The 13,749-nt window shown below is 36.2% G+C and overlaps 1 protein-coding gene across 1 annotated transcript in view; it reads left to right on the top strand.

Annotated features, from left to right (window-relative positions):
- The window catches only part of LAMA2 (laminin subunit alpha 2), a 352,961-nt gene that overhangs the window by 280,974 nt on the left and 58,238 nt on the right, over positions 1-13,749 (top strand). Inside the window, exons 42-44 of the mRNA XM_063295339.1 lie at positions 3,173-3,289; positions 5,661-5,843; positions 9,954-10,108. Coding sequence (XP_063151409.1) covers positions 3,173-3,289; positions 5,661-5,843; positions 9,954-10,108 — 455 coding nt within the window. The remainder of the gene's footprint in view (positions 1-3,172; positions 3,290-5,660; positions 5,844-9,953; positions 10,109-13,749) is intronic.

The raw sequence follows: 13,749 nt of genomic DNA, 5'->3' as shown, positions 1-13,749 counted from the left end.
CCTCCCTTCAGTCTTCTCTCCATATTGATATTATTTGAAGATGTTCTTCACTTTGACAAAGATTTGAACAAAGTACGCTTTCAAAAACAAGCGCACCATCTTAGAAAATTTCACAAAAACTGTTAGTTTTCAAACAAGAGTCTTGCCTTCAGGTGTATTGTAAGCCATCTGTCTTTGTATTTATGCAAACTTCATTCATTCTGAAAAATAAGCTGGTACATAACTTCAATAGTATGTCTTACTTTATTCTATTACTGCTTTTATTGTTCCCATTATCTGTAATTAATAGCTTATAACTGACTTCATATCTGTTGTTCTGAGACAACTTGTATAGAATGCTGAATAGGGAATTGATTGAAGAAAAAGGTTGCCTCTTCTTGCTACTATCAGTGAGATCCCTTCAGTGGATCATAGTCTTCCTACAGGGAGAAAATCCTTTCCACTTGTGACCCGCAAGATCTTTATCCAGTTTAGAAGATTGCTCTGAGGATAAATTTCATTGCTGGCAACTTCAAACTGTGGCATTTTGGAATGTTTTTCACTAGAAAAGCAGTGCAGTCATTCATTCATTCATTCATTCATTCATTCATTCATTCATATATATATATATATATATGAATGATAATTTTTGGAACTTTATCCTCCATTCTGTATGAGACTCTCTCAGGAAATTATTTTGCCTTTTTCTTTCTAATTTTGAAAAAAACTAAAATGCATTTGAGATATTAAACGGGAAAATATTGAACAGATGGAGTTAGAATGTTGGCATTTAAGAGATCCACAGAGATTAAACTTATTAAAAGCCATAAAAATAGCCTGGTTTAATGGGTATAGCATTAGAAGCTGTTTCAAAATGAAGCAATTCTGTAATACAGAAATGAAATAATTGAAATAACTTGAGGAATTCACCCTGGCAAGAAATGGTGAATGTATGAAACATTGGGCTGCAGAACTACTAAAGCTACTGCCTGATGTACATCTATTATATGGCGATTATATTAAAAGCATAAAATATGTGCCATATATTTTCAAAAAATGCCCAAAGGATCTTAAAAGAATATTAGAAAAAAGTATTTTAGAACAAGATTTATTTTATCTTATTTTGAAATTTATTTTAGAACAAGATTAAAAACTACTTGGAAAGTTGTGTTCTTTATGCAAGAAAGTGTTACCCTGTGAAAAACCACGCTGTAAATACATTGGAAAGCTCTCTGTGTCTCCATCTTTCTAGGAGGTATTCGTAGGCAAGAAGGGTTGTATATACAATGGTAGCTTTGCAAAGTGAGGGTTCAGTTTTATAAACCCTTCCTATCTGCTGCTTCTAGAGGTACCTCAAAAATAGGATAAGGTTTGCCATCGAAATGCCAGAAGGGAGGTAGGAATATTAAAAATTCAACAAAGCATGAGTAAAATGCTGTTTGTTAGCACAACACATTCATTTGATATACCTAGAATAGTTAATGCTGAAAATTCATTTGATCATTCTGGGTCAAGCTATGTAACTATTTTTTCCTTAAGAGAGCTGCAGAGCCACTTTTAACGAGCAATCAGTTTTCTTTCCTATGAAACAAATATTTCAGAAATTAGATTCCTTCTAATATGCCATTTGACAAAGCTATTGTGGCTATCATTCTACTAAAGATTACTTTATATTCCAGTTAAAAACACAATAATATATTTCTTGTTTAGGTATTGCTCATTAACTTCCCTATGTTTGGATTCTCTCATATTTGCCAGCTTCAGCAAGACTAATGGTCCATTCCCATTTTGCCATTAGTTCAGTTCTTTTATTTCCAAGGAAAAAGTGACATTTTCTACAAAAAGGGTGTTTTTGCCTCAATTTTTTCCTCGCTGTTCTGCAGCTAATCTGCATTTTCTTTGCCAAACTACATTCCTGACATATGTATTGACAATACCCACAAATCTAAATTGGAGCATACATTTTGACAATATTAACACAATCATTTTTAGAGAAAATGATATCTTTAGAAACACCACTGTCACACAGCAAAATATATTGAATCATATTCTATTAGTATGATACTGAATATACAGTTACTGTCCCTATGATTTGGATCATAATTTCTGTTTAAATTGCTATTTAGTCTATTCTTTTATGCAGAGATGAGTTTTATTCTAGAATGTATTTGTGCATGTGCGCCCATGAGAGAAAAGATGAATAAACTGTTAGCTTTGCCTCCAATAGTGATCACATTAGAGATTCTTTGTTTTCATGGCTTTTCAAATGGTGCTTTGTCAGTGGCAGTTACTTGGTATCAAGTGAATATAATGGGAATACATACAGTGCGTAAAATGTTCTTTGTGAGATTGCTTTGATCTTTTTTATGCTTTTTTCTTTCACGTTCTTACATATTTGCAAACACACCCATTTGCAGGTGCACAGACACACACACATACTGAAGAAACCAGATTCTGAGAATTCTGTTATTATACAGCAATGTCACTGATGGATATTATGTTTTTAAAATCCTCATGGGTTGTCCAGTAAGTCTTCCCATTGTGCAATGTTGAAAATTTCTGTATCAGATTGAATAGACTCTTATTGTCCTTAATTATATAGCAAGAACATCAGAAAACCAAGATTTTCAACATTATGGAAACCTTGACTTAAACTTCAAAAGCCATGGTTGGCATTAGTCATACTTTGAAAATGGTTTATAAGAGGTGCACATATTCTCTTTAAAGTAGTTACAGCTTTCTTCATGCTTCTGAATGAGCCTGAAAAAAGACATGGCTGCTTTAATTAGTCAGTGCCAATGCAAGCATGCACAATTGATTTTTTCAATATGCATATCTTGGCAGGGGGGTTAATAAAACTGTGGCTATTAGCCTATGTCAATGATCTGTGCTCCAAGCACTATCAGGCTGGATGTAATAGTTAACCAACTGATTTCAAATGAGTAAATCATGATAAATGTTCAGTCTGTAGTGATTTGAGTGCTTGAGTGCTTCCAAGCCATAAATAGTCCGAAAACTCAATGAAAACTCTTCATGGTCAGTTATAATTTCTTAGCCTAAGCTCCCTCATAAAATAATTATGGTACTAAATTGAGATAGCTCCTATGTAGCCCTGAATTCCTTTCAAGATACATTAAACTTATAATTAATTATGTTAATATAACTAAATCTCTGATTTGTGTACTCCTTACAGCAAATGAAGATAATCTAAAAGGAATGCAGAATAAGTTGCAAGGGGCAGGGGAAAGGAACTCAGCTCTCTTGAGAGCTCTGAATGACACCCTGGAAAAGCTGTCAGCAATTCCAAATGGTAAGTGGGGTTAAGATAAATTTTCACTGTTCAGTATTTCGAGTGCAATGCTTTTCCTAAACCAAAGAAACTTTTTTTCCCCCTACTTCAATTCCCAACCTTGTTGAATTTATATTATTTTGCATTGTGGCTTCTTTTCCTTTTCCTTTTCTTTCTTTTTCTACCTCATTTCCCTCACCCCAGTTTGCCTCTGACCAAATGCAGTAAGAATCATGTAAGAATTGAGTCAATGTCATGTCTTTGTGTTCCCAAAGATATTTTCCTAATATGCCATTATTAGTGGTGCTATTAAGCCCCCTTCCAGGACCACTGGAAACCTTGTCCAGGTTCCCCCACACCCTCATTCTGTCTTTCTCAATGATGTCACCTGGTCATGGTCACTGGGCTGCTACTGTCACCGCTGTCTGCTCCCCTCCTTGCTGCCGAAATCTACCCCATGCTTCCAAACAAGTGTTACCATTGCTGGCCCACCCAAACACAGTGGAAGTACCATTGTGAGCATTATCACTGCAGCCCAATAGCTCAGCTCTAGTAAGAAGTGTCAGTATGCTGACAGCTTTGGCTCAGTATATTTCTGGTTTTGATCTTCCACTTTTTGAAAAATATGTGTATATTTTATGCTTTGTCCTCTGTCCTATAAGTTCTCTTGTCTGTTTTAGTTCTTTGAGATGTGTTAGCTATGCCACATAAGGAGAACTACTTGATATTCATTTTCTTTTCTTTTGGTTTAGCAAGAGCATTCACTTTCTTGTCATTCTTAAAAATCCTTTTTTTTTCCTTTTAAAAAGCAATGAAAGACAACATTCTGCCAACCAATCCATCATTTTAGTTCATTTTCCCAAAGTGCCTCTCCTTGCTGTTGTAGTAAAAATGCTAAGACAGGAGCAAACATTCAGAGAGAAAAAGATCAAGTTGAGCAAAGCACGTCATTTCTGAAGAAACATAAGAAATCTGTACAGAAGGTGGCTGAAATTGAATATAAGATTTGCTGCTTACAGCGGTAAATGGAAGCCAAGATCTGCTGCCAATATTTTAATTATATGAAGTAAACAGGCATGACATCACAGTTCACTTGTGCTGCTTGCCTAGGAAGTAAAACAAGTTTCTGCAGGATTGTGGGTAGCAGAGGTGGACCAAGTTACATACAGACCAGCCTGATATCTTCATTGTGCCAAATTATGCTGGATTAGAGACTTCTGTGGTTAAAAAAAAGAAAAGATTAATTAAACCTGCTCACAAGAATCTGTGAACTTTTCTTTGCCAGTGCAGGAGACACAGTGGTTTGCAGGAGGTCAGCAAAAAGTAGGGGTATTAAAAACATAAAACTATGTCCAGAAACATACCCCCCACTTTTTTTTACTATATAAATTTAGATTCCAGAAACAATTCAGACAATAGTTCAATTAATATATGTTTGATTTGTATTCTTCAAATTTAGCTAAACTAATAATAAAAAATTCAGTTTCATTTATATTTCTTGCAATATTATGTGATTCGCACATTTATTGATAAGATCTCATTGTTACAGCACTATGAGAATTCCATAATTGGTTTTCATTCCTGTTAGTTCAGATTGGTTACATCAGCGCTTCCCAAACCTGGGTAAATTCCCCAAAACTGAGTAGAAGTGGTTTTCCTTTGAGTAACAACACACGAACCCATTACCCAATCACAACAGGGACATATAAATTGAGTTAAAGTGTTTTACCTACACTGGGTAAAAAGGACTTTCTGATAACTGGTTTTGGGTAATGAAGGAAAAAGTTTGGGAAGCACTGGGTTACATGGTCTATCCTCTTGGAATAAGTGAAAATAGAGACTTCCGGTGGGGACATGGCGGGCTGAACAGCTGTGCCCACGGGCTCAGTGGGCAGAACTGACAAAGCGGCAGTTTTTTCAGGATCAGGCAGGTTTTTTCCTAAAGCCCAGGAGTGTTTTTCCAGATAAGGAAAACACCTGGAATCACCCCATCTGTCCTCCGGATGGCTGCTTGCAGCCAGAAGATTGCAAACAGTGTTTCACGCTCGACTGGTAAGAGCAGCCGGGAGTCTGGGAGTCACCATTTTCCAAGCCGCACTGTAGTCTTAAGACCGGCCACCCCATTTCTAAATCACCCAATTTATATTTCTTTTAAGTACGCATACCTTAAGAGAGGCTTTATACAGCAAGGAGAAGTGGGTTCTCTTGGTGCTTATAACATAAGTTTTATGTTTAATTTTTTTTAAAAAAATTAAGATTTACCTTTTCAAAAACAAAGAGTTTTTCTTTCACAGTAGGACAGACACAGCACACTTTGCTCAAATAGCCATACTGTGTCCAGGATGTGATAAGTCTCTTGGTGCTGATTGTTTCTCCCCACTCCTGTTTACAGATACAGCAGCCAAAGTGCAAGCAGTCAAAGACAAAGCCAAGCAAGCTAATGATACTGCAAATGAGGTACTGGCTAAAATCAGAGGTCTCAATCAGAACCTCCTTGGTTTAAAAGACAACTACAGAAAAGTTGCTGATGATGCGGCCAAAACAAACGCTATGTTGAAAGATCCTACTAAAAATAGTAAGACTTTATTATGCCTGTGTACTTTGATTTCTGTCCTTTTTCCTAATCCTCTGAAATGAAAGGGTTGCTCCTTCCCCTGATTTAAATTATGGTGTTATGTGCTGTTCAAACCTACTCATACAGGGGTGGCGGTAAAGTTTATCTATAGAGAGAAAGGTGGTGAATAATCCTACATTTTAAAAATTAGACCTGCCTGGTGATATCCCATATATAATTCCTTCATTGTTTTGGCAGCATGTTTTCCATTTTCTCCCTTCTTAACACATTTCTTTTGATATAAAAAAAATAGCTCCAAATTTTAATAATGAAAATGTCCTTGAAAGATCATTCCCAGGACAGTAGAAATAATGACAAGCTTTTGTAGTTTGAACGTATCAACTAGGTATATAAGCTAATCTTTAAATGAGAATGCTGTAATAAAGCTGTCTTTTGGTTGTAGAAGATGTATTATAATCTCTTGGGTAAAACAGATATGTTAGGAAAGTATTTTATGCTGAACCTTACTTATTATATTCACTGAAAAGCACTATGTAGAAAAATTCAGAAAGAATATCTCTAACACAGCTCTAAGACCTTTAGCAGATGAATAACCGTTTTCACTAGAAACCCTTTATCTGCTGTGAAAAATTTAAGATTTAAATTACAGACTTTCTGAGATATTATATACATAAAATCTGAAATTGCTATCAAATGCTCAGTTTTTCATTTGGAAACATATATACTGTTCTGCATGTATTGTCCACTTTTCATAGAATTTAAATTTGTATCTGGTTTGTGTATGTGAATGAAGAACTTTGAAGGAAAATGTTGCATCAATGTGTGGATCTCCCTTAAGTTGGGAGACACACATACACATTCCAGATCTGGTCATCCCTGCAGTATGCAGGAAAATCTGATTTGTAGACAAAAGATACATTAATTCGTCTGAGAAAATGTAAAGGAAAAAGATAGAGATACCGATAAGGCCCGAGGACAATGGTCTTAGAATTTTTGAATCTTTTCAACAACAACAACAACAACATTGCACTGTCATATCCCCACAAATATGTGCTTTCTTTTTGGATAGAGAGCAGTTTCATTGTGTGTTTGAAGATTTAAGTCCTCAGCTATGTAAACTAGAGCTTTCTTCTTGAAAAATTCAGGAATGGTGTTCCTGAACATTGTTTGCTATCACAGTTCTGCTATATTAAGATTTTGGCTTGTAGCAAGCATGGACACAATTTAGATTAGAGTCAACTGACCAGGCTGACAGGGGCTTCAGATTCCCCATTGTCTAGCAATACTAACAGTGAGTCTTAATTAGTAAAGAAAAAGACCACTTGGAGATTTTTGTGCTAAATGACTTTTGAGCTTCAGTCTGCAGCTAATCACAGGTTCCTAGACTGAACAGATATTCAGAGGTGTCCATTTCTGCCTGAGCCATTGTTTTGGGTCTCAGTCCAGTTGGAGGATTTGGGGGAAAAACATTTCAAGTCAATCTTGTATGACTGAAGTCTGTTTATCCCTGCCATATTGCATATTCCCAGGCACATTTGAAGATGGGCATTTCCCTGAGCTGTACTTGCTGTTTGGATTTTAACTGGAGTAGAGAGATCTGGATTTCCTTGCAGGCTGTCTTGATCTTCACTCTTGTTGCTCACCTTCCTCACTTAAATGCCCCCTTCATTCTCCTTTCTGCACCAGCTTTCATTAGCATTCTATCTTTACCCCATAGTTGGTATGATTTCAGATTCTGATTTAAAACTAACATGAGAACTTTAAGCCAGCAAAACAGAGATGTGCACAGCCCAAAGAAAAGGTGGAGGAGACAGGAAGAGTACCATAATTATGAGATGAGGAAATGTTACGTCTTCGCTGATACATGGTAACATCAAGTAAAAACCATTCTTCAGGCCTGCTGTTCATATTCATTAACCAAGTTTTAATTATCTGTTGATCAGCTAGTTACCATGCTCTAAAAATCCTAAGGGAAAATATCACACTTATCCCAAATCAGCATAATCCAGCATGCCAAGCAATGCCCAATTTCAGGTTTTTGTTCAGTCATCAATTTGTTTTATATTGCTGTTTGCTATATTGCTGAACTATCTTACAAATTGCTTTCTTCTTCTTTTTTTAAAAAAACTCCAAAACTTGCCTACAGGAATCAGTACGTATAAGGTTTTAATTTTATTCGTGTAAGTGTTTTCCCCTTCCCTTGTAACTTCATGTACTTTATTCTTTTTAAATACATTCATACATACATACATACATACATACATATTTGCATGGTTCCTATTGCTAGGTGTTGCATAATAATAGCTGTTGTGCTCCAGCAATGGTACTAACATATTTTATCCAAGCAGCTTTGCCATGAGAAAGGAATGTATCCTAGCTCTGATATTATATGGTCATATGCATCTATCAAACTCATTTTGAAAATTAAAAAAAATGTTATATCAAAAGCTCAGGTGGAACAAAGGGTCTTGGAGGCTTTCATTCACAAGATCTGCATGTTCTAACATGCGGATTCACCATCTGTATTTCCCAATGTGTTGATAACTTGTTATACTTGTTATTATTCACTGGTTCTCTCGCATCTTGAGGATGAATGTACAAAACAATATTATTCCAGGCACCCCTTCATCTGACAAAAATTGGGGTTCTTCATTGTGAGTGTTCCAGATGTTCTGATGCTATAGAAATCATTTTCACTAAACATCAAGATTTAACTCATTAAACATAATACTTTCGGTTTGGTTAATCATCTAAAACATTCAGCAGGAAAAAAACAGACATTTTGTGTAGAGTAAATTCAATATATTCCCATGCACATACAAACACTTCTGCTACATTTTGCTAGAGCTTAGAGCTTTCTACTTGTTAGGCAGTAGACTCAGGATGGACCATAGAAGATATTTCATATTCAAATGCAATCGCTTCTCGTCCTTTTGGCTAAGATCAAGTGTGTGTATTCAAATGCGTAATTAGTGTACTCACTATGATGCATCTTTCAGTGTCCATAACAGTGAAATGAAACATGAATACCACATACTGAAGAGACACCACAGAGGAAAGCACTTAACATGTTACATTTGTGAGCTTCCAAAGCCAGCTAGATCTTATCCAGTAAGCCAGAAATCATAATTGCCCCTTATATATATGGATGGGATTATACACATTGCCAAGGTTGCCAGGCCTGTCCATGTATAGTTCCTTTTTCTAGATTATCATGCCCTGAAGACAGATTCAGGCCAATGTAGGTAGAGATCTATGAGAACAGATTTCAGTAAGATTTGGAATCTTGTAATTTTAGGGATGTGGTCAGGGGTATTAACCTGCTACCTAATCCAGACATGGAGCCCATTATACATATAATATATGAAGCCACCTATGGACATTACATTATTTTGTATTGTTCATGCTGAGCCATGCTCTGAAGCTCCCATTGTCATATTACTCAAATTTTGCGATTTCAGGACAGCTGGAAAACTATGTTTGAGATATGAAACATTTAGTGTATTAATTGGCAAATATGCTACTATTCTATTCAAAGTGTGTTCAGCAATGCCAGAATATGAAGCCCTGAAATCTTAGCTCCCCAGAATACTTTTCTAACTCTTGCTGCTTTGCTACTATTTTGCCTTTAAACCAAGTTCTAAAATTAAAATGGAAATTATTTTCCATCTTTAATATGATTACTGCAGATCGCTTTTTGCACAGCAACCCCAGTTTTAAACATGGTTCATGAATCTAGAACTTGGTGTAACATCCTTCCTTTTACTCCTGAAATTCTTGTTTTAAAATTTGTATCATGGCTAATTTAAACCACCATTCCCAAAGCATCTGTCCAGATCAGGAAATTAATAATGAAATCCAAATGACCACATGAAGTAAAAATGTTTTATATTATTGGTCAGAGTGCAAATTAACCTACAGTTTTCTATTTCAGGCATAATGGGGTATTTTGATAAATTACTCATGATACAAACCTTTGAGAGGAGAGAGTCAAGGGAGGAGTTCATTTTCTATTAATAACTCACTGCCTCAGAGTGCCCTCAGTTTTTATTAATGGTCCTTGCATCAAAAATTTAATTGGTTCTGTTTTTTTCTGTTTTTCACATAAAGTTGCTGATGCAGATGACACTGTTACAAATCTGGGAGAAGAAGCAGATCGGCTGATGGATAAACTGAAACCAATCAAACAACTTCAAGATAACCTGGGGAAGAACATCTCTCACATTAAGGACCTGATAAATCAAGCCAGGAAGCAAGCCAATTCTGTAAGCCTTTCTTAAGAGCTTAGTCTATTTCTTTAAGAAGGTAAAGCCTCCCATGAATCTGTACTTTTGGTAGCTACAAGAGAAGTGGTGTGCCAGGGACATCTGGCACATTTTTTTTTCAACTTCTCAGTATAGTCTTCCTCCTCCAAGTTAATGCTGAAGCTAGGCCAGTATAGGCCACACAATTGCTGCCTACAGAAGAAGTCTGTATACTCAGTCACAATAAATTAAAAAGCCCAGAGTTCTGCAAAAATATCCGCATCAGCTGCATATCAGGTTTTCAAATCAATCTTCTCACCAACATTGTTGATAATGAAATAACTTGAAGAAGCAACTCAGAGTCCCTGCAGTAGTGAACCTTCATCGTCATCCCAACAAACAGTTCCAAAAGACATGACTGACTGTTTCTTTCATCTAACAAACAATACACAGCCCATTACATTCCTTCCAGTTAGTTCTAAAGTGCTTCCTGCTTATTCCATAATGACCTGAGAGGGCTCTGAAAAGACGAGCTTGTTTTGCCTAGCCCAAACAGGTGAAACTCAGAAAATTATTCAAATCAGGAGAGAAGGAACAAACTTTCCTTGCAATATGTCCCAACTCCTACTGTCTTTGTCATTCATCTCTTGCCTCCCACCCTACATTTTCCTGGTGCTCTCTTAGCTACAGTAGATGGTAATCCAATTTGTCCCTGCCTAGCTTTTTTGAGATCACCCAAAATTAACTGGGTAATGCTACCTGCTATACAAATTTATTTTTTGGCCAAGTAATTTCATCCCTAAGAAGATTCCAGGAGTAAGTAGGATTAAGGATAGCTCTGGTAATAAGTGAACTGGGTGGACTTTTTTGACACATTATTTTGCTATGTATTATAATCTAATATAGCAATGAGCAAAACAATATCCATGTGTTTCTGAAAACGTGGACACAAAGGCAGCATTTGCATGGAAATGAATTATGACATTGGTTCCACTGTCATGGTTTCTCCATTTCTTAAAAAACTTGGAGGTGCAGCTTCCATGGAAATAGTACAGGTGGACTGTTCTTGAAGTCCCCACATCAGCTGTTCAGCAAAATGTTCTTATGTTTATTTTATTGCATTAGTACTCTGCAAGAACACCGATGGCTAACCCTCAAATCACTCACCTTTTTATATGTTTGGTTTATGTAAACAATCTATCACATTATATAGCTTCAGTTGCTGTTCCAAGGAATTTCCAAGGAGAAGCCATATAAGGCTCTTGCAGCAAAAAGAACAAACCATTGTATGGCAAAATAAAGACTAACAAATGTATTGCTGTATAGGTTTTATGAATCACAGACCACTTCATCAGATAAGTGGAGTATGTTCCTCTCTCAGGAGATTCAATGACTCATAAAAGAGATGGAGATGGAGATGGAGATAAATATTCTCTGTGGACTAGTTTCATGTGCATAGCAGAGGCTCCATTTTCTTTAGAATCAGGGACTATTTGAATTATACATTGTTCTTTGAACTGCCTTCATTATTGGAACTGGATCATTTCCTGGTGGCACAAACTTATGTACCCTGATGTATAGTGGAGAAGCTGGAATAATCACACTGATAGTGCATGTGTGTCCAACCCATTACAAATTATTTATTGCTTGAAACAAATATTTTCAGATTTATGCTGTAAGCATATGGAATTGGAGTTTAGGAATTAATTGATATGTATTGATAAAATACATTGGCCTTTATAAATATTAAAAGGAAATATTAATATTTGAACAGGAACTAAGTGATCAAATATTTAACTAATCATTTCCATTCAGTATAGTCCCTGCTATATTCTGAGTGTATACAGTTTGTAATCAGCAAGCATTACTGCTTTGTAAGGAAATTGACAATATCTTGCAGAATAACCAAGTATATTAGGTGGATTGCTGTCCCATTTTCTTCCCCTGATGGATGTGGGTTAAGAGCATCACTTTCTAGTTTTATTACTGAATCCTAAGTTTGCCTTCCAAATGTAATTAAATTTGAAACCCATTTTACCTGGTAATTCTAAACTTATTTGCCCTATGACCTACAAGAACCTAAAAATAATCCCTGAAGATGAATATGTTCAGTGAGCTGCTACTTAGTTCAAGTCAAAGCATTATGCTGCTCCAGGAGAAATATAAAAAGAAATGTGTGTGTCATAATAATGAGAAAACAACATATTCACTTGATAAACAGACCTTCATCTAAATAGAGGCAATTATTTACCTCCAAAGTAATTTCCATCCATAGATTTTAAAGCTACTTTCCTAACATTATTCATGCCTTTGAGTAGGCGTCTTTGTATTTTTATGTGTGAGGATAGAAAAACCCACATTGATTGTTGTTTAATAGCTATTCTGTCTCAGTGATATTTGTACCATCCAAAGGTTTTAAAACATATAAATCTTTTAGGGGTATTTTTGTAATGCAGGTAGCTAACCTTCCAAGGTTACACATTTTAAGAGTAATTTATTTCCTTCAGGGTTTTTGGTTTTTTTTACTTTACTGTTCTGGTTTGAATGATCTGTATTTACTGAATCTTTATACTCCTAAAGCAAATAATGAATATGAATTGTCACAGGTAACCATTATTTCTTGTCACATAATTGGCTATTCTTACTCTAATATATATCTGGTGAAGTAAATTTTAGTTTGCATGTTATCGTATTTGCTAATATGATCCTCACACTGAACAAGAACTAACATTTTCACTGCTTTCTTTGATTATTTTATTTACTTACTTACTCACTGTGCATATAAGCTGCTCCAGTCATAGTAGACTCTGAGAGACATTCATACTCAATGCAGTACTTGTGTAAAAAATTGACAGACACATGTACATGCACAATCCAAAATAACTGCAGACAATGTTAATATGTAGACCTTCCCCTGCAGGAAGGATCAAAACAACAGATCAGACGTTGAAGGCACACTGGAAAAGCCAGGTCTTTATAGCTTTATGAATGCTCAAGGATATAGGAGTTGATCTAATTTGTGGGGAAATGCTGTTCAGAGAAAGGGGGCAGTGACTGAAAGGGCCCTTCTCCAGCGTCCCTGCAGATGGCTCTCATAAGAATAAGGGCCCGTACAGAACCTTCTCTTCCTAAACTTAATGTACCACTGAGAATAGGCAGTCTTAAAGATATCCAGGTCCTGATCGCTAAAAAAACTTAAAAGTGTCAATCAGCATCTTGAATTACTCCTTGAAACACACTGTTTACCAGTGCAGTTCTCCAAGTAGTAGTTTTACATCCGTTATTGTCTGAAATGCTGTATTCTGGACCAGCAGAAGCCTCTGAGTGGTCTTCAAGAGCAACCCCAAGTACAACATGTTACAGTAGTCCAAACAAGAGTTGGTCAAGGCATGAATGATGATGAGCAGAATATTCTGGTCCAGAAAAGGTTGTAACAGCACAAGATGGAGCTGCGCAGAGGCTGTCCTAGCTTTTGTTGCCACCTGCTCATTGTGCAGAAGCAGGGAGTATAGCAGGACCCACAGATTATAAACCAGTTCTGTCCATGGATCGTTCAGTCATTCCGCTGCTTCTGACTCTTTGTGACCCAATGGATATTATATCACCAGGCTGTCCATCAGTAACTGGTTTTCTGAGTTCTTCTAAGCTCCTGCTAGTGTCAT

The sequence above is a fragment of the Candoia aspera genome, chromosome 1 (genome assembly GCF_035149785.1).
Source record: "Candoia aspera isolate rCanAsp1 chromosome 1, rCanAsp1.hap2, whole genome shotgun sequence".
NCBI classification, from domain to species: Eukaryota; Metazoa; Chordata; class Lepidosauria; order Squamata; family Boidae; genus Candoia; species Candoia aspera.
This window is presented reverse-complemented; position numbering and strand designations above follow the sequence as displayed.